A 23,090-nucleotide genomic window follows, 5' to 3' on the forward strand; every position below is an offset into this window, starting at 1 on the left:
GCCAGCACCTAGGGGCTAGATTCAAATTAGCTGTGCCTGGGTAGAACCCCACTGAAGTCACTGTGGTCTATCCACATGGATCCAGCTGCAGGATCTGGCCCTAAAAGTCATACCCTCTGGCTCCAAATTTCAGACAAAAACACTCTTTTTTAAAAGAGCAAAGGGCTAAATTTTGAACACCTGAAGATTGGGTGGACCACACATCCCCATCTGAAATGCTTTTCACCATCCAACCAATCTGTACCAGGTAGTTACTTTGGATGACTCATCTCCTGAACGAATTCTGTAAAGCATTTTATTTTAAACAAAAGTTTGCATGAAAGACACTGTTCAAAATAAAATTATACCAGCATTACAAAGGAGCTTAGTAAAAATGAAATTGTGTCTTTTTAAAATCTTTGGGACCAAAACTCCCCTGGACAAGTGCACATAAATTCCCTCATGAGGGTTCACAAGATGTGCAGCACAGATCAAGAGAAATAATCAAACATCTGAAATTGACCTGGTTCAGATGCTTGTATGTTCCTGAAACTTAACAGATTGGTTTCAAGTTACTTTAACTTCTCCATCCATAAAGCAAAACGTCACACAAGAAATACTGAGATTCTACAAAAACAAGTCTATACTGTCCAAGTGCCACGATGAAAAAGTACGTTAGAACAGGACACATTATAACAGGTACAGCAGGAGTAACACAACACTCTGCTAGCATTTTTCATCTTTTAAAAAAACTTCAGTTTAATGATCTGTAACAACATTGCTAGACAGAGCCAGGCTCAGTAAGAAAGATTTGTTCGGCTCTACTTCGCACCCTTCCAGAGATATAGGCACTTTGATATGAAAAGGTTGATTTGTATGCATGTTGTACGAAGGGATGGATTACTGTAACTATTTTCAACTTTCGCTGTTAAATGACTAGCAGCAGAATACTGTTTCAAGAGCAGAATACATACAAGAGTAATCTTATTTAATCCCAGCACTGGGATTTTGAAGTACACTTGTTAATCTATAAGGTTATTAATATGGCAAGTCCACAGAATGTTTCAATTGCTTGTTTTCCTGATTACAAAGATAGTCTGGTCATCCTAAACATACGAAGGCTGGCACATTATAAACAAGACAGATACAAAATGCAGTTATTTGGACTGAGGTTGTTTGGGAATTAAACACTAATCAACTTCTGAATATTTGAGAAGCCAAAATTGCTCTTAATTCACATTTTAATTGAGAAGATTCTTGTTTGATGCCAGCCCTAATTTTGTTCTATGTTGCTTTTAATTTTGTTTGAGTTGTAATGTGTCCAAGACCACTCTGTGCGTAACTTTATAAAAATGTGCTACTGATCTACCCCTCCAAAAAAGTAACATTCAGAAAACTTTAAGTTTCAGTTATCAGCCCACCAGAGAGGAGACTAAACTTACACTGAAGTTTGGAAGTTGCCTCTGGAATGTAGAGAAATTCAATATAAGGGAAGAGGAGAAAGACAGGAGAGGTAATGGACAGAAAAACAGCCTATTCTAGCCAGGTGTACCTTTACCTTATCGCAGCACTCAACAGCTTTGATGTACTCCCGCAGCTTCAGGTAGCACATGGCCAAGTTGAGGAAGGCTGCCAGCAAGAAGGATTCAGCTTCTTTAGATTCCCTTTCTGATAAGCCATACTCCATCTCTAACCAGGACACAATCTTCCCATATTGAATCACTGCCTGCATGTACTTGCCTTCCTGGGATGAAGGGAAGACAAGGCTAAAGGATTGTTATTTGGCAAACTGAAGCAGATGCGCTTCTGGAACAGTTTTAAGACAGTTTAACAATCTGAACCACCTTGAGTCTTTTAAAATTAAAAACAAGGGGGTTGATTTTCAGAGGTGCCGTGCACTCACAACTCCAGTGAAAGTTAACGGAAGCTGCAATGCTCAGCACCTCTGCAAAATCAGGTCCTGTTTTCTACTCCCCACTCCCATGAGTGCTAGGAGGAATGCCCACACATCCCACCATCCTAGGCTTTCACCTGCCTGAGGAAATGAACTCAGCATTAGCCTGGTCCAAGTGGGAGACAGTGCTTCTCTCCTGTCCTTCCCTTTCAACGGCCATCTCTCTCTTTTCAGGGTTCCAAGGAGACACTCCCCTTGAAGCTAGGAGGGCAGGATGCTTGCAAGCCATCACCACCTGATAGGATGCCCACTGTGGGAGTAGAGAAAGATTATGCCCTTTCCCCTGCCGGACAGGCAAAACTAGAGTACAAAAGGCAGTTTCCAGGGACCCAAAAGATGGGTGTCCCATAGTTCCCATGAGATATAGACTGAACAGAGAACTGCTTATTCAGAAACATGCTGTAATACAGGGGGAGAAGGACCAATGGTGTTCATCCAGTTTCAGAAATTAAACAGCTTCACAGCTGAAAGCGGAAGGCTGAAAGGCAAGGATATGATGTGAAAGGCAAAGATATGATAAGAGATCTTCATTAACTCAAATACAAATCCATCAAAACAGCCAACTACATTTAAACAACATGACTTGTAACAAATAATCTTAACTGTACAGATAAAAGATGCTAATATCGCCCGACAGAGCAAAGTCTGGAGACTAAAACATCTTCTCCAAACCCGCTGTAACCTTGATGCAAGCGATCTGTTTTTCAAGGTCAGCTATATTTTGATGCGTCCCTGAATTCAAGTAATTTCTTTCCACTTACAAAATGGACAGTGCGTATCTTCCTTTCAATAAAGCTCTCTATTATTAGGAGCTATTATAATGGTCATGCCAGATAAAGCCAATATCCTGCATGGCACAGTGGCCAGTACCAGATGCTTCAGAGCAAGGGATGAGAAACCACACAGCAGACAGTTTAGAATAACTAACCTATACAGGAATTTTCTTGGCAATTCCTCTCAGTGTTGAGCTTATATCCTGAAGCAGGAGGGTTTATAGCCCCATAAATTGTATTTGGCATAATGTAAATGTGGATATTCTCACGAGTCATATAACTATCTAATCCTTTTTTTGAATCTTGCTAAACTCTTGACCGTAATATCTTATGGCAATGAGTTCCATGTATTAAATTTGCACTGTGTAAATAAGCATTAGCGGTATGAAGTTTGGAAGTCATAAGGCTATACCATACAAGTGCCCAAAAAGGCAGACAGTAGTGTTAAACGAAGAAACCTTTTCTTAGCGATACCTCCTTATTTAGTAGGAGCCACTTATCAGGCAAGAACAGTCCAATACCGAACTGTTGTCCTACATTGCAGCTCCTTCCTCAAGCTTCTGTGCTATGCCAAGATGGGAAGCTCAAGTTTTCAATAGACCATATTGGTCATTTGAAGAGGAGGGTAGGCAGGAGAGGGGCAATATTTGCCTTGCCTAGGGCTAAAACTGTTTGGGAGGGACAAACTGTGACATTTTATGCCTGTTCAATTATGTTTTAGAGCTTGTCTACACAGGGAAGTTAACACACAGCAAGCTCACGTGTGAATTTACAGCATGCCAGCTACTTCACATTAACTCCCCATGTGAACACTCTGCACACTAAAAGCGCCCTCGGGCAATTAAGCTAAAGCACACAAAGGCACCTTCAGTGTGCTATGAGTGTGCGCCCAGATGGGGTTTAGTGCACAGTAGCTCGTGCACTGTAAAGTCAAACTCCAGTTTGCTGCACATTAACTTCCCGTGTTGACAAGCCCTTCAATTGTTTCTCTGAAGGGTCCACCAGCAATTTAAGAAAATGTTAGACTGGAATCCCAGTTTCATTTCTTGGCGACCCAGTTTCTACTAAGTCTTTACAAACCTTGAAATACACTGTCCCTTTCTCTTTGACAATGGCAGCCTGCTCAAGTTTCTCTTTGGTGTCCATCTCCCAGGATTCTTTGGCCTGTGTGCAAACATTTATAACAACTGTTAGAAGATGAGACAGGAAACAATATCAGCTGGAGTTCCTGACTTCTAGGGCGGCTCCTTATCCCAACTTGTTTGTCGTGTTGTTGTAGCCGTGTTGGTCCCAAGATACTAGACAGACGAGGTGGGTGAGGTAATATCTTTTATTGGACCAACTTCTGATGATGAAATAGACAATCTTTCGATCTACGTAGGGGACCTGAAGATCTCTGTGTAGCTTGAAAACTTGTCTTTTACCAACAGAATAAAACAAAAGGCATCACCTCACCCACCTCGTCTCTCCTTATCCCAACAACAGAAACTGACTTCTAGAAACCCAGATTTCAAGACATGCTGACTCCAAGCCACACTGCTATTACCAATTCTTTGCCATGCCAATGCTCACTCATTATCTGAAGGAGTTTGTTCTCTGGTGTCAGGAGGAAGCCACTTTGCCCACTGGAGGCAGCTAGGAGGAGTGGATCACAAAAGCAAGTATGGGTCTATAGTCATAAATAAATCCTTTATCTGTCCACCAGATACATTCAGCTTTAGGAATTAAAAAGGCAATAAAGTCAAAATGAGTGGTCAGTCCTGTAACCTGAGACTCAAGTCCTTCACATCAAGTGGACAGAGCTGTCTAGGATTTCTCCTTGACTGGCTGGGTTCGTCAGTGCTGTGTGTTAAAGAAAGCCATTCTGTGTCTAGGATCAGGTAAGAGGACACTTGTTTAACAAGACTGGTTCATTCGAACCCCATGTGCTCCAAAACCCCATTCAAAACAACATACCAGCCAGCATTGGAGGGGTGGGTAAAGTGTCTCCACGGGGAGAAGGGAAATTCTGTCCTCTCCCTTGTTAAGAGATCGGGGAGGGAAGCCAGGCACAAATGCCTACCTCCCACAAACATGCCCCAGGACAGAGCCTGGCAGCATCTGCTCCACCCCATGTACATCTTGTTCTTCATTAGCACTGTACAAACACGGGCACATTTTCCAGCCTCCCAAAGAGGGCGCAGCCTGTTCAGCAGCCCAGCCCTGCCCTCCTTTCAGAGCAGTTTGGCAGGACATGAACTTTTTTGTCTGCAGCCCAGTTAAAAAAAAAAATAAAAAGAAGTACAAAGAGAACAGGCCTAGGAACAAATAAAGGAACAAGTCTTGAAACGCATCCAAAAAAATAAAACAAACCAACATAGGAGAACAAATTAAGAACACCGAGATCTTTGTTGCTGTAACTGCTTTACCAGGGCTGCGTTACAGCCACACCAAATACACAGTGTTAAACGCTTTCAGGGCAGAACAGCTTCCAGTAGTCTTTGAAAGTGTGTGTGTGTTTGTGTTTTGAGAGAAATTCTATTCTCACCTTTTCAAAGCTTTTAAGTGTAACTTCATACACAAGCTCAGCATTTGCCTCGATGCCAAATTTAGGCTTCCCTGCCTCGCCAAACCCATATCTGAAACACAACATAAAAATAAAGCGTCAGAGGAAAGGGTGTGTGATCAGGCACTTCATTCAATATTCTTATTATTCATGCACACATGGAGGTACGAGTGGGGAGCTACACACCAAACCCTAGAGACAAGCCAGACATTGAACAGGAAACTGTGCCAAGTTTCTTGTCAGTGGCAATGTTGTTTTTAGAAACAGGACTGCATTCAATACTATTCCCCTGGCATTCAGATGGGATGCATCACCCGTACTGGGGGGGAGGGATAGCTCAGTGGTTTGAGGATTGGCCTGCTAAACCCAGGGTTGTGAGTTCAATCCCTGAGGGAGCCATTTAGGGATCTGGGGCAAAAATTGGGGATTGGTCCTGCTTTGAGCAGCAGGTTGGACTAGATGACCTCCTGAGGTCCCCTTCCAACCCTGATATTCTAGGATTCTACTCTACTCAGCTCTGCTGTTTCTTCAATTAATTGTATATTTCCATTTTCTTTTAGTATCACCCTTCAAGGGCGGTGCTCTTTTTCCTGTGCCTCTGAAAGGCAGGCTACTTAAAGTTAAACACCTAAATCCATATGTAGGCACCTGACCCTGCAAACCAGAGATTGTCATTTTGGCCTAAATTTATGTCAGTAACTGGATGCCATTCCAACCCTCTCCCAGCGTTTAAACATGTCAGGATAGGATGATTTTATTCCATAAGAGCAAAATGAAGGTATGCTAGATCATAGGATGCTTTGGGTGCATGTGGATATTCCTATCGTCAACCACAAGGCATGTGATTTTGGTCTATGTAATATGCGGAAGCTATAAGGCTGCACAAAAACAAGCTGTGGATTGCACTGATGGTGATGGGTGCATTTCCTTTAATAGTTCAGATACAAATATCTGAACAAGAGCACTCACTCACAACTCAACTCTCCTTAATCCTACGTTTGTGACAGCTTGTATGAATACTATGAACAAAGCCAAATTAGATGTGATTATCTATTCAACAGACAGTTTCACACAGGTACAACAATGCTCTTGTCAAACTTTCCAGAAAGTGAAATTATCAGTTTACAGGTTTGGTGGCTCCTAGGAGATCATAGGGGTGGGCATTTGTAAAGAAGATCCTATGAAAGAAACATATCCTTTTCAGTAACAGTCTGCTACTGAGATGGTCTGCAAGATGCTGAGACAGATACTGCTCACCCAGAGCAAAAAGAGTTTCTTACCGTGGTCCAAGGTACAAGATACAGTATTCTTCTCTCTGCATTTTCTCTAGAGCTTTGTCAATTCCAATTGGAATGTCATGGTCTTCCCCTTCTCCAACAACGAACGTCACATCTCTGCAGTCAAATATTCTGCCACTACAAAATCCTTCCAGGTGGACTGCAGGGAAACAAAACAGAGTAAGAGATGCAAGGAAGGCACACAAAATTGCCAGAAAAGTTTCACTGGGCCGACAGAGTTGCACAATTAAAGACTTTGTTTTTCTATCACTGTCCCCTGCCCTTAAGAGCTTAAAGTACAAGATTAACATTTTTTAATCTTCAGGGAATAACCCAGCTCTATTTTGAGACAGAGACAAATACAGTCTCAGGTGACAACAGTATGCAGCTTCTGGCTACAGGTAAGAAGAATCCTGTCTATAGCATCCATGTTTGTTTATACATAAAGTGAAACCTCTTGTAAGCAACCACCAAATTGTCTTTAAAAAGTTTGCTGCCTACTCCCCAGGTCGTCTCTCAAACAGTTACCACAATGCTGCTAAAAATCTTGGTGATTACTTAAAGTGGCCACTTAAGACAAGGGAGTACCTATTAGTGGTCAGTGATTTTGTGTAAATTTCACTACAATCTGGGAAAAGAAGTGTTTTCGTTTTTTTGCAATATAAAGTTGAAAATCATTTCTTGTGAAAATATCTTTAACATTTGGGGGGGAAAGCTGTCCCTAACCCATAGCTGAACAAAATGTGACAGGCTGAATCTGTAGACTATGGAAAAAGCATGAACTCCCTGCTTGTTTAAGATTCACGTGCTCTGTGCTCTCAAAGTGGTACCAACACCCACAACATCTCCTGTAAGTTCAAATAAAAGTTACTAAGAATTGTAAAGCCTGGAGACTCAAGAACCACATTGGTTTAGACTAAAAGAAAAGGAGGACTTGTAGCACCTTAGAGACTAACCAATTTATTTGAGCATAAGCTTTCGTGAGCTGTAGCTCACGAAAGCTTATGCTCAAATAAATTGGTTAGTCTCTAAGGTGCTACAAGTCCTCCTTTTCTTTTTGGGGATATAGACTAACACGGCTGCTACTCTGAAACTTGTCATTAGTTTAGACTGGGTTTCAACTTGCAGATTCTCAACAACGAGAAGTGTATTCATACTATTGTGCCTAGTCACTACAGCGAGGGGTGCTTTAGAACTGTTCAGGGATATATTCCTATTCTGTCTTCATGTAGTACACACCCTGCACTGAGATATGCAACATGGCCGTTCGCTTTCCTTGGGTTTTGGAAAGTTCAGCTCCTCCCTGCTTATGTAAAATCTAGCCAGCTACTGACCATGTGGCCCACATTTCTGGTGGTGAGGAGGTTCAACATTCCCCTCTCCCCTGCCCAGAAGAACTGCAAAGCAAGGCAATGGGAAAGTAACTGAAGGTGTGTTTTCCTTTAATACCTCTCCTCTAGAGAATTTCAATAGGCAGCCTGCTCATGGTCTGATCCCACCATCCTTAGTCAGATACGAGTTCTACTGAAGTCAACAGGACCCTGGCCTGAGTAAGGAAACTGACTTACAGCCTGTAGACCCAGGTATAATTCCTGTTCAGTGCTAACTGGTGCTCAGCTATTCACTTTTGAAAAATTACTGATTTAGGCAGTTTTAACAGGTTTATAAAGCCTTGACCGGTAAACATCAGACAAAACAATCATCATTACAATTCTGAGCTTCTGTGTGGAGAAACATACATGAATGTAACAATCAGGTCTCTCTATCCAATAGGCGTAGGGTGTCCCATATGGTACATAGGGTGTAAGCATCTTCACATGACCCACTACATGTGGTTTCTGATCATTTTATTAAGTCCACTGAAATCTCTGATCACACACATTTAACAAACCAGGCGTGTCTAACAAATGTTCAAGTTCAAAGAAGTTGGACAGGTGTACCGCTATTTGGGGTAGGGGGGGTAGGGATATGTAATGTGTGCGTTAATTTTTCCATAATCACCCCCCATTTTTTAGCCTTTCCTTTACAGCTGGACTAATTTCCTTTTTCCAGTGAGAGGCTATCAGTAGCCTAGCAGCTCCCAGCAGATGAAAGAGTAATTCTTCATTTCCTTTCGTGGGACCACTTTTGGCTAGGAAGCTCTGGGAGGTTTGGTAATAAATAACCAAATTACAAACCATCCCAATGCTCTAATGACTAGACCCGGCTGCCATATAGTCATAGAATCTCTTCTTTCACCACAATTTCCCCCCACGCTTATCCCCATTCAGTCACACATATTTTTAAGCTGAGTGGTGTGAGAGGCCACTGAAACAGAAGCTGAAAAAAATGTTATTTTATCATGCTACAGACTGAGGTTGATTGTCCCCTTTCTGAGATCAAATCCCATTCCTCTGGGATAATTTATCTATCCAGATGCTTTTCCCAGCGTGGCCTTTTTTTTTTTTTTTGCACTTAGGATAAGCTGTCTGCAAAGATGGATATAATTAATTATTTTTGTTTAATTGACCAGTCACCATCACGTCTATTAAAAGTTAACTTTCTAGGAACGTTGTTTTATATAGAAAACTGAGAAACATAATGCCTAACTGGAATATACTGGTACCATGGGAGAGCGAGCCAATTAAAGTTAGTTTTGATCTTTAAACAGGTTAGAAAAGTTTCTTTACCCAACATCTGACCAACCGTGTCTATTCCATGGGCCTACCCAATCTTTAAAACTCTCTGGTTCTATTCACATATTTCTCGTGATCCTAAATCAGCACCACACTCTGCAGGCATTTTCCACAGGTGCTGCTGCACCAGCTCAGATGTTTCCCATAAGGGCTAACAGATTTCTACATTTTATTAAAGCTAATGTTAAAAAATTATATAGTACACAGGTTAAGAAAAGAGTGTCCATAGATCTGAGTATAGTGCTTAGATTATCCACAAATACAAAGTTTGTTTTTAAAGTCATAAGATACATATAGTGCATAATCAGAAATGACCCAAATTTAGGTGAATAAATTTAAGAATACAGTTTAGATATTAGCATCCAAGTATTCAGATACATCCCTCAGGAAATGTTATACAGAGAGTTGGTTGTGGAATGCAAATACAGCAATGAGTGAAGATGGTCCCTCAGTAATTGAGAATTTAGGGTAGGTTGTCCATTTAGAAAATACAATCCACGAGGAAAGTTACTACAAGTGGTAATGAATAGAGAGAAAATATCAAACTAAAATGCTCTCCAGGACAACCTGAAGGAGAATCCATTTCAGTGTCAGAGGTTGATAAAACAGACAAATAGGAGTAACATAATGACACACAGGAAGAACTACTGAGCTCTCTTGTAGAGAGCTGGCAAACCTCTGTCATGCAGAGGTTATCTTGCTTTGTGCCCTCTGCCTGGCAGGAACCACCCCAGTTCAGCACACAGCAGTTAAACAGCCTTCTGATGAGACAGATCCGTCTTTGAGCACTGGGTGAACCTGCCATTCTTCTTGGTGCTATCGCTGCATCTGCACGGTTGTGTGGTTTTGGGAAATTCCAGCCCACAACATGGATGACTAATCCAGTTTCCATTTAATCACAGTTAGAGGCGTTTGGAACTTTTACAAAATGCGATCACTAGAGAGAGATATATGCATCTTTATCAGGTTAACAAAGCCACATCTTAGCACTGATGCTGCACCTGGAATACTGCAGAGAAGGACAGGGATTGTGATGACGCTCTGGAGTTGCCTAACAGCCTCGGGACATGTCTTGCATCGGTCATCTATAGCTAAGAACTAGAAGAGCAGGCCAGTGCGTGGCTGTCCAGTCACTGAACTAGAAAGCACAGCGTGACAAGTTTCGTGCAATTGGTAACAGAGGTCCTATGACGATCAGGGTCAAGAGACTCCAAGGGGAGAACGTAAGGTTGAACCTTCCCCAAAACCAACAGCTGAACCAACTGACTGCAAGCTGTATTTTATGAACACTTACCGTGTTCTGAACTGGGGGGTCACTATGAGATACGTATACAGACTGTGGTTATGAACGTAGGTATTTGTGTATATACAAAATCCTGCACATACTCTGTGTTACAACATTTCGTTACCCCTCGCAGCAGGGCTGGGAGCAGTTAAGCGGGGAGGGGCACCTCCCAAACCAGGCGTTTACACTACCCAGTTCCAAGAAATGGCTGATTGTGCAGCCTAGGAAAGGACAATGGTGGACCATTAGGAGTTAACCGGAAGACACAGACATCCTCAGCTATCAAGTCAAGAGGGAATTTCCTCCGCTCTGAATAAACATGAAAACACCATGGACAGAGAGAAAAAAAGCCTTTTAAAAAGCAGGCTTGTGTCTGAGGTTTGTCATTCAGGTCAAGGGGTACGCTGGGAAACAGCTCCCAAGCAACAGGAAACTTGCATTTGAAAAGGGATTTTATTTAATATGGAAGTGTAAAGCCTAAGGTTGTGTCTTTCAGTTTATTTTCTTCCCTGACAATTTCATTTTTCAATCTGGGGTTTTTTTATTAACTAAACTTTTTGTTTATTTTTACCCAATCAGGTCTCTGGTGTGCAAACTGTGTGGAGCACACATCCTAAAAGAAGCTGGTGTCAGGGTGGCTGGTTTCATGCCTGGGGGCAGGGGACGGGGGGGTGACAAAGCAGAGAGAAAAAGTCCAAGTGTCTCGTACTTAAGAACCCTGGAAGGACAGATTTGGGGGGGACTCGGGACTGGATGGGCTGCAGGTATCACCCTGCAAAGAGTAACTAGGCTGGTAGAAGCTAGGGTGAGACCTTTTGCTTGTGGGAAGGCTACCAATGTGAGGGCCTTGAACCAACGCTGCACAGCATAAAGGCACCCAAAGTTACCGGACAGGCAGTGACAGAACTCCTCGTTGGTCGGAGCAACCCACTAAACATCACAGTTCCCTACACCACAAGACAGAGCTACAGGAAATCACAGATTTTTGGCTTATCCCACTGCTGAACGAGGGCCCCTATATGAATAATATGAAAGGGCACCCATTGGAGAGAGGAGAGCTGGTCAGGACGTTTTTGATGAAATGTTTCTGTGGGAAAATACCAATTCCTTGAAACTGAAACTCTTTGCGCAAACGTATCAATTCTAACGAAACTTTAGTTAGGAAGGTTTCTCGGGTCCAAAAAAGAGAGCGCAAGAGACAGATGGGAACACCGCCCCTCAGAATAGCCAACTGCCCAGTGGTTAGAGCACTCTCCTTGTATGTGGGAAACCCAGGTTCAAGCCCTAGCTCCAAATCTGCTCCCTCCCCCCACGCCTTTTTTTGCAAAAGGGTTCGAAAGGTCTGTGGGGGAACATAAACAGATTTAGAAACCTCCATTTTTCGTGAAAAGGAATCCTTGTTATCCCAGCCAGCCCTTGCTGAAAGCTCGGTGACTCCTGACCTACACTCTTCCATTACCGCCAAGTCACCTTGGTTTTCTGCTTTAACAAAGAACAGTGCACCTCACACACTCCCACAGCAATTCTCAGTGTACATTTTGAAAACAAGTAACCTGATAACCTTACAGTACCACATAAAGCCTCCCTCCTCCTTTGCTTTGGCGCAGAGATCTGGCCTGCTATTGCCTGTAAACACCAAGCACAATAATGGGGCTATCCAGGTTATTATAATCATTGAAACCAGCAGGAATCACTGTCGGGAATAAGCCAAGAGACTGAGCTGGAGAGGGAGCTCCTTGCTACTCCAATTCCATGCTGCCTTAAGGGGGAAAAGAAGGCTCATTGAAACAAGCGCTCCCAGTTTCCCAAATCCTTGCCTTCACCAGAATAATTCTGTGAGTTTGATGTAAGAGTCCTGGTTCTAGCAGTATGGCATTCACAGTTAATCTGTTGCCAGCCTCTGCCAGCATGCGAAGACAGTGATCTAAGGTGCAAGCTTTAAGAATAGAACAGACAGGATGGCATGAAGCTTCCAGCTGGCCTTTCACAGACTTGCTATGAATTCAAGCACAGTAATTTTATTCTGTTTTAATTATATGGAAATATAACGGCAACAGGAAAGTCTCCTGTTCTGTTTTTCCAAGTGCATTTAAGAGGTATCTAAAGCAGCTCGTTTGGATACAGTTACACTTGGAGAACACAGCAAGAAACCCCAGCCCGGCTGCAGAACATCACTTCAGCTGCAGCGCTGACTTATTGTTCTCTCAGTGCCTAGAGCGATTTTGTTTTGAAGAGCACAGAACGCTGTGTTCTGAATGTGGCTGGCACATGAACCCGATGTGCTGACTGCAATTTGTACTCCTATTAAAACAGAAAAAAGGCTGTAACAAAAGCTAGAATGCAAAAATTCTACTCTAGGCTGTGTCTTAGGAAGTGGGACTCTGAATTATGCCCTATAACTCAAGCTAATTACATTGCCTTTGAAAATCCAACCCAGAGATGTCAGTTCTGGTAAAAGCACGTTTTCCTCCAGTCTAATTATAGCAGTGATGGCAGGTACCTTTGTACTAGTTTCTGAGTTAACACTGGGTTTTTACTAGAACTCAATGGAAATATTTTAAGAGTGAAAATGTGGCTGCTGTCTGGTTGAAAATAGATTATTATGACAGATCATTGCTATTCCTCTGGTTTTGTGCCATCCTAATCCCACTACCTGTGTCTGATCCTACCACCTTGTGCCGGATATGGAGTCTAGAATGGGACACTCAGAGAAAGAGAGAGAGAGAGAGAGAGAGGGAGAGGGAGAGACAGACAGACAGCATGGTAGCAACCAAAATACTGTTAAGAGGCTGCCAGGTCTGAAATGTGCCCCGTCCTTAAAGCACATTTAAGGAAACCCAGGCCCTGGGCAGCTCGTTAGATCAGAATGAAACTGAAGGCCACATTGGTAACTTGCTCCGAACCAAACTGCTAGCACAGCGCAACTTTTGGGAATAGGATTAGTAAACAGTTCTTGACCTCTGCCTTGCACAGGCTGCATGTGTTATGCAAAACTGCCTCAGAGGGCATTAATCTCCACTATCATGACTATGCCTGTGTCCAAATTAATGCAATAAGCTAAGAAGAAAGTGTACTTTTTAAATAGTTAAAAAAAAATTAAAGGAGGATTTATAATCATGTGCCATGAGAAGGGCCCACTACTAACCACCACTCTGAGGGAGTCTTTAAAGAACTGCTATATCAGGATGTTTTAAATCAAGATTGTATATTTTTCTAAAGGATCTGCTCTAGCGATTATTTCGGGACGTTCTATGGTCTGTGTTATGCAGGACGTCAGACTAGATCATCACTATGGTCCCTTCTGGCCCTAGAATCTATGCTTAAGGAAGAGCCAAATTGCTGATTAAATTGATAGGTTTTCCTCTTTCTGACAAATCAAACCACTTCCTAGCGATTAAAAACAAATAAATAAGAACAGTGCTTTGTTCTATTTGTTACTTTGTGGTGTAATAAACATAATTGTGTGTCTCGTTACAAACTTCCTGAGCACACAAAAGCATAATGGGTTTTGATGTTTAAATGAAACCAAAACATAAGCAATAAAAAGGAATGCAGCAGTCAGGACTATTAAACTGGTATCTACTTTGATTTATTTTTTTTAACTTGGCCTCTAGGTACAATAAAGCAAGCTTGAAACTTTACACAAAACTTCTCTCAGTACACATAACCATGACCCAAAACATTCCATAGGCAGAGTGAAATTAGAGTCCAAAGGAGTTCTCTCTAAAATCAGTCCCGCTAAAGGACTAGACATTTAAATTAATAGGCTTAACAAGTTGAATGTGACAATTCAGATCAATTTCTCCCGTCCCAAAAAGGTTCATAAACTCATACCGTACAGAAGCTCTGACATAGGGAGAAGGGGGACCAGCTAATCCTAAATGTACAATTTAGCCATTCAAATGGCCAAGGCTTCCATTTCTCTCTAATTCTATGGTTCAATTGTTCTCTTTAAACTTGGCTTCCTTCATCCTTCCACTCCACATCAAATAGCTGCTTTAGAAGAGAAGCTATAATTACTCCATCATATTGATGGAAAGAGTGCTATAAGAAATCTGAATGGGATTTCAGATCACTGCTTCTGGGCCAGATTAGGACTTCAATTAAACCCATAGAACAGTACTGACTTCAGTAGGCCCTTCTCATTAATCTATGCCTACTAGGTAGTAGCCATCCAAAGGTAGCAGTAGTATTCTGGCCACAGGGAGAGGGAAAGAAAAGCCTTAATTGTATTATAGATGCAACCCAAACATTGTAAAGGACTATGAAAATAGGAAGCTACCTAGTTTAGGCCAAGACATGCATGCCTGTAACATTTAATAAATACTGGACTCAAGTAAAAGCTACAGTAGTAGCTAAATAGAGGCGGTGATTTTAATCACATATACACAAGAAAATCCAGAGTTTGGATATACAAAGCAGCCCACACTTGGTCCCCTACTGCATTACAGCGGCTTTCAGACCGCAACACGAGAATGGAAAATCTTCAAAAAAAAAAAATTAATGAATAAAGGAAGACAACCAAGGAGACAGAACTCATACCGTACATGCCGAATTTTCTTCAAAGTTTCCACATCAAACTAAGGAGAACTGGTTGCACAATTTAGTATTGGTTTGTTTATCAAAGCCAGAGGGGGCCGTCGACAAAATGAGGACCAGGGTGACTCAGAGAGAAAAAAGCCTGAGTTATACCTCAGTGGTCATTTCATCAGCACCTAGCTGCTTTCCATTAAACCCTTATGAGTCAGTGGCTCTGGATTGGCCAAGGAAGGAAGAATTGTGTTAACATATTAAATGCTGACACTCTCAGGCTGAGAGTTAACTGCCTCTCTCTTCGACTTCCTCCTTCCCCCCTCCCATGTCACCCTGTCTTCACACAAAACCACACAAACCATGGCCAGTGTCCTCTACATAGATACCTTGTGTTCTATTGGACAAATGGCACACTCCAGTCTTTGAGCTAGAACACTCGCTTTAGGAACCCCCTTCTGGCACAGCTGCAGGGTCTGATCTGGTCACACAGAGACGGTACAAAATATAGACTGGCAAACAGATGATGGATGACTCTCCCAGCACTCCTCAGAAACAACCCTGTCAACCTGCTTCATCGTCAGAGATGGCTACAGTGCTGCAAATCCCCTGAAATGCTATTACACAGGCTTCATTTGCACTTGGCTGTTAAGGTGAGTTTAGTTACTCGGGCAGCCAAGCCGGTACTCACTTTCTACGGTAGCTCCTTCATTTGGGTTGGAGTATCCTTCCCCTTTCCGTTTGATTCTCCGGATGATTCCTCCATCCTCAAATAAATCCTCCCCTTTGAAATTAAGAAGTTCGATCTAAATAAATAAATAAAAGATAACAGTTGATCGTAGATGTGGAAAACCAATTCAGCTGACAACTGGAAGAAGCCCATAAAAGCCAGCTCTAAGGTAGGGAACAGGTCCAATTTATTAAAAACTGGAATGTGCATAATATCTGAAAAGTAGCACAGAGAAAGAATAAAACTAGAGCATACTAATCCTGTAAGGATGTAATTCAAACAGTGATGTGCGATTCTGTGAAAACTGCCCTAGGTAACAGACCATAAGAATGGCCACACTGGGTCAGACCAATGGTCCATCTATCCCAATATTCTGTCTTCTGACAGTGGCCGATGCCAGATGTTCATTCGAGGGAATGAACAGAACATGGCAATTATTGAGTTATCCATCCCGCCATCCACTCCCAGCTGCTGGCAGTTAGAGGTTTAGGGACACCCAGAGCATGGGATTGCATCCCTGAGCATCTTGGCTAATAGTCATTGATGGACCTATTCTCCATGACTTATCTAATTATTTTTTTGAATCCAGTTATATTACTGGCCTTCACAACATCCCCTGGCAAAGAGTTCCACAGGCTAACTATGCATTGTGTGAAGAAATACTTCCCGATGTTTGTTTTAAACCTGCTGCCTATTAATTTAATTGGGTAACCACTGGCTCTTGCATGCTGTAAAGGGGTAAACAACACTTCCCTATTCACTTTCTTGACACCATTCATGATTTTATCTATCTATCACATCTCCCCCTCTTACTCATCCCTTTTCTAAGCAAAACAGTTCCAGTCATGGAAGCTGTTCCATACCCCTAATCATTTCTGTTGCCCTTCTCGGTCTCTGCTGGCCAGACATAGCACCACTAAGAAAGAGGCCATTAAGCCTGCTGACAATGAAAACAGGCACACTGAGGCCAGTGGCTCTCCAAGGCAATTAATTGCAGCCAGAGCTGGGACAATCTGAGCCTTAATTAACTAAAGATGCTTTACTTCTGTTGGGTTTTGCACACTTTTATTTGAGAGGTTTTGCCAAGTAAACACGTACAAAATGTGCTCAGTTTGGCTGACCAACAGCTGCTCCATGCCAACTCTTATTTTGATTTAGCTCACTGGTATTAATGGATTTTTATGATGTGAAAACATTTTTGAGCTGCCCTCCCCCTATTTTATAGATGTACAAACACCCCCCCCCCACAGAAAATTAACAGAGTCTGGGTCCTATTTGTGCAGGTGTTTTCCATATGCTTCCAAGTTAAGGCTTCTTTTCTGGGCTTCGTAGCTTCAGATCCTGTTTGGGCTCTGCTTCTCTAGTTTAGACGTATATTTCTGAGAAAGCATGGGCATGAGTTGCTGAAGGTGGGGGGAAAACAATTCAAGAAGCCAACTGCTGTGTTGATTGGTTTTCAACAGCATGTCCCAAGGGAGGGAGTTTCCATACCAACACTCTTACACATACTTGCCTCGAAAAAGAGGGTTGCATTGGAAGGGATTTTCGGGACGCTGCCAGCCGAGCCATACGCATATTCTGGTTTACACAGCAAGTGGCAGATCTCCCCTTTCTTCATGGTGGCAACCCCAATGTCCCATGCCTTGATTACCTGGCCTAAGAGAAGGACATGATTCAATACGGGGGAATGATTTATAACATGAAATTGCCAAAAACAAGTCCTAGACACAGTCCGTTTTCTTTTTTCAAACGCTCTGCTATATCTGTGCATTTACGGTCTTTACTTGTGGTCATGAAACCAATACAATAAGAGTCACAACAGCTACACAACTCAACTACTACAAGGAATCCATCAGATCCAGTGGTCATCATAATCTAGGGACACACTGAAGCGTACGTCAGAAAAGTCGGTCATGGAAACTTGTTGCAGCCCCCTCCACATTAGTGGAGAACATCACCCCAACACGGAAAGCCTGCATAACACTCTGTGTTATTTAGGTGCTAGAGTGGGGCTGTGGAGGGGATATGGCCAGAGTGGCTACAAAGGGTGTGTTGATGCCCCCTGGGAGTGGAGGGCAGCTCCACACGAGTTTCCCACAAGCTTGCATGAAAGGCCCTACAACAGAGTTCTAGGAGGGAAGGACTATTGCACTAAGCTGTTCTTCTGGCTTAATACCCCAAATTCTATAGAGAGAGTTACATAAACTTCACAGTCCAGGAGTCTGTTCCATGTTCTCCTGTCCACTTTCTACAGAAGGATTTTGAAGCTGTAAGCCGTTACAGGAGCAAAAGTTTCCATTCTGTAAGCTTAAGGGCCATAAAGGGGAATGCAATCTTAGTAAATAGAGGCCGTTAGTAAATGGTGGTCCTTAATTTAAAATAATAATAATAATAATAATTAAAAACCATGTACTCCAAAACAATTCCTTTTTGTTCTCAACCTGCCACACAGCAAACAGAAGGTAGAATTTCATTTGTCTAAGCGTAACTCCCTTTGTTGCTCAGGCAGGCCAAAACCAAATTGCCTTGAAGGTCTGCTGACATCTCATAAGAGCTTTGAAAAGGAAGCATTCTAATTAGAAATAATGCCTTTATATTTTTAATTCAATATAGCTATACTCTCCCCTCTCCCCACGTTTATGTTACTAGTGACATCTGCCTGACAACAGGAACTCTAAAACTTCATGAGAGAGTTCTTCAGTCATTATTCAAGCTGGGGGGTATAAAGGTTACCACTGGCTGCAAAAGATACAAATAGGCAGGTATGCAGTTCAAATCCTGTCACACTCAACATGAAGCACACTTTAAAAATCCATTTTGCCTAGGGAGGTGGTGGAATCTCCTTCCTTAGAAGTTTTTAAGGTCAGGCTTGACAAAGCCCTGGCTGGGATGATTTAATTGGGGATGGGTCCTGCTTTTGAGCAGGGGGTTGGACTAGATGACCTCCTGAGGTCCCTTCCAACCCTGATATTCTATGACTCTATGATTTTGCAAAAGGCTATAACTATGTGGACAGCAGGAACGGGTAAAGCAGCACACAAAATGAGAGGGGAAGGAAATATATATTTCCATTGTGATCGGATTTTGAGCACCCACAGACAGATTCTCAGAAGTGCTGAGCACAAGCATCAACCATTGACTTAATGTAAACTGCTAGATATTAGACACCTACCGTCAGATTTCCAGAGGCACCCAAAAGCAGGAAACATTTGGAAATTTGGGCCTATAAAATATGATCTCAACACCCCAGGGGCCCTTAACAGACACACACAGTGACAATCACGCACAGCCACATCTACTCAGCAACAGAACCAGTATTACAACCTAAAATTTCCTTATTCCCAGTCTTGTGTTCATTCCGCTTAATCATGAGCTCTCTCTAACAATAGAATTATGTATCAACAAACTGACATTATCCAGAGAAAATGCACTTTGGATCCCTGAGATTGCATTTCCATTTCACTCCTTACCTTTCCCCAGACTGAAAATAAATGGCTCATTCCTGTCACGGCTGGAATCAAATTTTTTTCCATTGGCCAGCTTTCCTTTATAGTGAACATAAACCTTGTCTCCAATCATAGGGGATTTATCCTCATTACCAGGCCTCTTCACAACCTAGGAGAGAGAAGGACAACTAGGATGAAGATGGGAAGAGTCCATTTCAACAAACAGGCGGCTTCAGTTGACGGAGTCCCACAGCTTTTCTACTCTAGGCAAATGTCTAGGTTCTAGACACAACCATGCAGCTAAGCTCCTCTCTCCAACAACTCCAAACTCCCAGAACACAAAGCATATTTTGAATAATAAGGCACAGCTGGCGCACCCCAGCCTCATTGGTTCCAGCAGCGCAACAAAACACCCACCTCACAGTTCCTTGCACAGTCCCAATCCCAGAGAACAAGCCCAATGAATGTTGCGTACTAGCCAGCAGGCCTATAGTTGGTAGCACAACAACACGGTCTTGTTTTTCAGTTTAAGTAGTACCTCTGATCTAGTGTTTAAGTAAAATTGCTGAGCTTTCCCAAGTATATTCAAGGGAAGATTCTTTTTTTATGCCACGTTTGAACCCAGAGCACGTTTTCAGAGCACGTTTTTATTTCCATGGCGATCTAGGGATGCTGATTCGGCCTCCCAATGGCCATGGCTATTCAAGCTATCTTCTGCAAGAACCAGATCTCTAGATCAACCCTGTCTTCCAACTCATGATGGCAGAAATCTAAAGAGGTAATGACTGAAATAACCTTTTTATTAAATTTGTCCCCCCAAAATAAAAATCAATAAATAGCATTAGTTGTTTCCCATCACATATATAGGGATTTGTACAGGCCACAATAGGGAGAGCTATAGAGGCTTTACAATTATACAGGGATGTGTTTAAGTACCATATTTAGGAATCTAGTCAGTAAAATAATATTTACTTGCTGCCAGTGGAATGCCACATCCATAGGGGTAAAATCATTCCATTCGTTTTTGGTCAAAATTCTTTTATGCTACTGTTTGGAGAAGGCAGTTCTTCAGCTAAAAGGAGCGGGGAATGTGCGCAGAGGAGATATCACTGGGGAAATCGTTATATTCAACAGATAGGATGAAGCCCTCGAAAATATACTGCGGAACAATCCTGGATTTGCCTCCAGTAGGAAAAGGGGCTGAGCAGCAGACTAGACGACCCAAGTAATAGAAATTAGATCTAGGGAAAAGCCTATGAGTAATACATACATATACTGCATGGATGTACTGCTAAAGATCTGATTAGACAAACACTAGCAGTGAAATTCACAGTGAAGGCTGATATCTGTACTGCAGTTGTGATCTCCATGCCATTTACGTCTTGCTATTTTTGTAAAGGGAATTGGACAACTAAATCCCCTACACAACTTTGAAAAATCTCAGCTTTATTGTGCTGGAAGCTGTAAGACAACCCATGCCACTAACATTCAGACAGTTAACAGATGTGTACGTGCTCTAGAGTCACTGAATTAGGAGTGTAGCAGCTATTGAAATGTGCCATTAGCTTTGGCAATGACCTCACCTTCAGAACCCCTCGATCTTGATTGGGTGTGATGTCCTCTCCTTGTTCAGCAAGAGCTGCTGTCTGGACTTCTTCATTCTTTGTGGCCTCGTCAGTTGTCATTGTCTACTTTCATAAGCACAGATGCTGTCAAAACACATACAATACACCACGCTCAACTGCAATTTGTATTTTCACAGGTCTACGCTCCTCTAAGGCACCCAGTACAAGAGCACTGACCCATTTGACCTTTGCAGGAAAGAAAATCTATTAGCATAAAACTGGTCTACATATGCAAAGTGGAACATCCCTTTCCATGGAGGACAGAAGCCACGAATTGTTAAAAAGAAAATTCGTAAAACACAGAATCTGCCTTGTATACGCAAACAGGACTAGACCAATCTGATCTCCCATTGCACTGTTAGTGACTGGGAACAACTTTTTAACAGTCAATGAAAGCCAGATTTCTCCATGCAAGGTTTCCTCTGAATAGCCAGTATGACTTCACCACCACTGCCATCTCTATAGGAGGATTCCAGGAGTGTCACTCGGCAGCCTAAAATGTCTGTTGAATCAGCGTGAAGTGATGAAACAGCTACAAGCATGGTGGAGAGCTCTTTTTGATAGAATATCACCAGGTTCAATCATCAGTAGGACTGGTAGTCTGTTCCTGTCCAATTTAAGTTTGCAGCCATTTTTGGTTTTTAATAAATACAAGTTACACCTGTGTGACAGCATGGGTTTTCAGCTACTAAAAGTCTTGTTAATTCTTTGAGGATCTTTTTAGCAATAGAAATCAGTGATAACCTCACACAATCACTCAATACATGGAGTCACAGAGAGGTATAAAGTTAGCCTGGTTTCACATCCTTATGTTCTGTCATTGTCAATCAATCACTGCCATGTTTTGAGGCAACACTGTGACATCACAAATCAGCGTATCAATCCAAGGAACACCCTCAGATGAGTTTTGCCATTGGCCCTGGAAGGTTGAACACCAGGGAACCAGAGCAAGAGCTAGATAATCAACTCCTATGATGGGACAAAAAGTCAAAGAGTCTCAGGCAGATGAACTCCAGACAATTCTGGGTTTGAAAGATTCGCACCGACGTGCTGAAGTGGAACCCAAGCAGAGCAGAAAGCCAGGACAGAGACCTGAGCACCAGAATTGTATGCCCCAAGTGTCCCATTCCGGTTAGCTAACAGACAGCTGTGTTCTGCATCCCTAGATTGCAAGAGTAGCACATTATAGTAGAAGCTTAGCAGAGAGGTGACAAAGGCATGGATGACAGTCTCGGCCTCCTGACCAACTGTAATAGACAGGCACAAGCACTGCCCCCGTCAGAGATACACTAGCCATTTCTTCCAGGATCTTAGAGAGGAACACATTTTAGACAAACATACAGCCTGGACCAGCCCAGCGTCCTCGTGACCACGAAGCTTCCAAACACAAGGTGATCAGCATGCGTGTTAAGTTTACTGATCAAGATGCCAAGTAACATAGAAAACGCCTTCATTCCCTAAAAGGTAGACATTTCTGTTTACAAGGGCATGGAAAACCATAGATGTGCAAACTCCCTCTTATCCATCAACCAAATAAGCCCGATCACCGAGGAGCTGTTTCAGGGCCCACAAGCGGAGAAAGTTATTTAGAACACTAACCTTTTTGTGCATTGTACTGCAAATTACTTTACGCCCACAGTATATGTCAACCATTTCCCATAGAGGATTATTTTCTGTGTCTTTGGAAAATCAAAACCAAAAGCTATTTTTAAAAGCAGCACCACCACCCCAGATTCCTTGTTGTTTCTTCTTGCCCATCCTCCTGGTCCATCTCATTTTTTGAAAAAAAAATTGAGATCTATATCCAAAATATGCTCAGCACTGTACAGACATGCAGGGAAGTATAGTTCTTGTGCCAGTGAGCTGACATCCTAAAATCTCTGCATGACTGTTGCCTTTTAAGACCCACCGCTCCCCCTTTTTGTCCTGTCAATGTCTCTTCTTTTTCCCTGTGTTGCTGACACTCGCAGTAAAACAAGTCTCAAGACACTTGGTATTTTTCTTTAAGCCCCAGTTCCTGGAATCCTCTGCTTACATACAAATCTCAGCTTTTTTTTTAGAATAGGGTTTAACCCACATGGCTGCAGAGAAAAGCTTGACAACGTGACTGAAGTGTGCCCTTGGGTACATCTGCACTGCACCTGGGAGGTGTGATTCCTAACATGTCGACAGAGTCACATTAGCTTAGCTTGAGTTAGTGTACTAAAATAGCAGTGTTGATGCTACAGAATGAGCAGTGGTTTGGGCTAGCCACCCATGCTTGGATGTAGG

The 23,090-nt window shown here is 42.4% G+C and overlaps 1 protein-coding gene across 17 annotated transcripts in view; it reads right to left on the minus strand.

Annotated features, from left to right (window-relative positions):
* Window positions 1-23,090, minus strand: part of FKBP5 (FKBP prolyl isomerase 5) — a 51,468-nt gene that overhangs the window by 4,661 nt on the left and 23,717 nt on the right. For 6 of the 17 annotated variants that reach the window (XM_073320497.1, XM_073320491.1, XM_073320490.1 and 3 more), the window contains 9 exons: window positions 20,778-20,903; window positions 19,219-19,363; window positions 17,262-17,404; window positions 15,710-15,824; window positions 6,532-6,688; window positions 5,234-5,324; window positions 3,787-3,870; window positions 2,015-2,183; window positions 1,538-1,719 (listed from right to left, as the gene is read on the minus strand). In XM_073320497.1, coding sequence (XP_073176598.1) covers window positions 1,538-1,719; window positions 2,015-2,183; window positions 3,787-3,870; window positions 5,234-5,324; window positions 6,532-6,688; window positions 15,710-15,824; window positions 17,262-17,404; window positions 19,219-19,363; window positions 20,778-20,879 — 1,188 coding nt within the window. In that variant the 5' untranslated portion in view covers window positions 20,880-20,903. Of the gene's footprint in view, window positions 1-1,537; window positions 1,724-2,010; window positions 2,184-3,786; window positions 3,871-5,233; window positions 5,325-6,531; window positions 6,689-15,709; window positions 15,825-17,261; window positions 17,405-19,218; window positions 19,364-20,777; window positions 20,904-23,090 lie in introns of those variants that run through there. The other 11 variants (XM_073320499.1, XM_073320500.1, XM_073320493.1 and 8 more) reach the window with 6 other exon arrangements.

Source organism: Lepidochelys kempii, chromosome 21 (genome assembly GCF_965140265.1).
Source record: "Lepidochelys kempii isolate rLepKem1 chromosome 21, rLepKem1.hap2, whole genome shotgun sequence".
NCBI classification, from domain to species: domain Eukaryota; kingdom Metazoa; phylum Chordata; order Testudines; family Cheloniidae; genus Lepidochelys; species Lepidochelys kempii.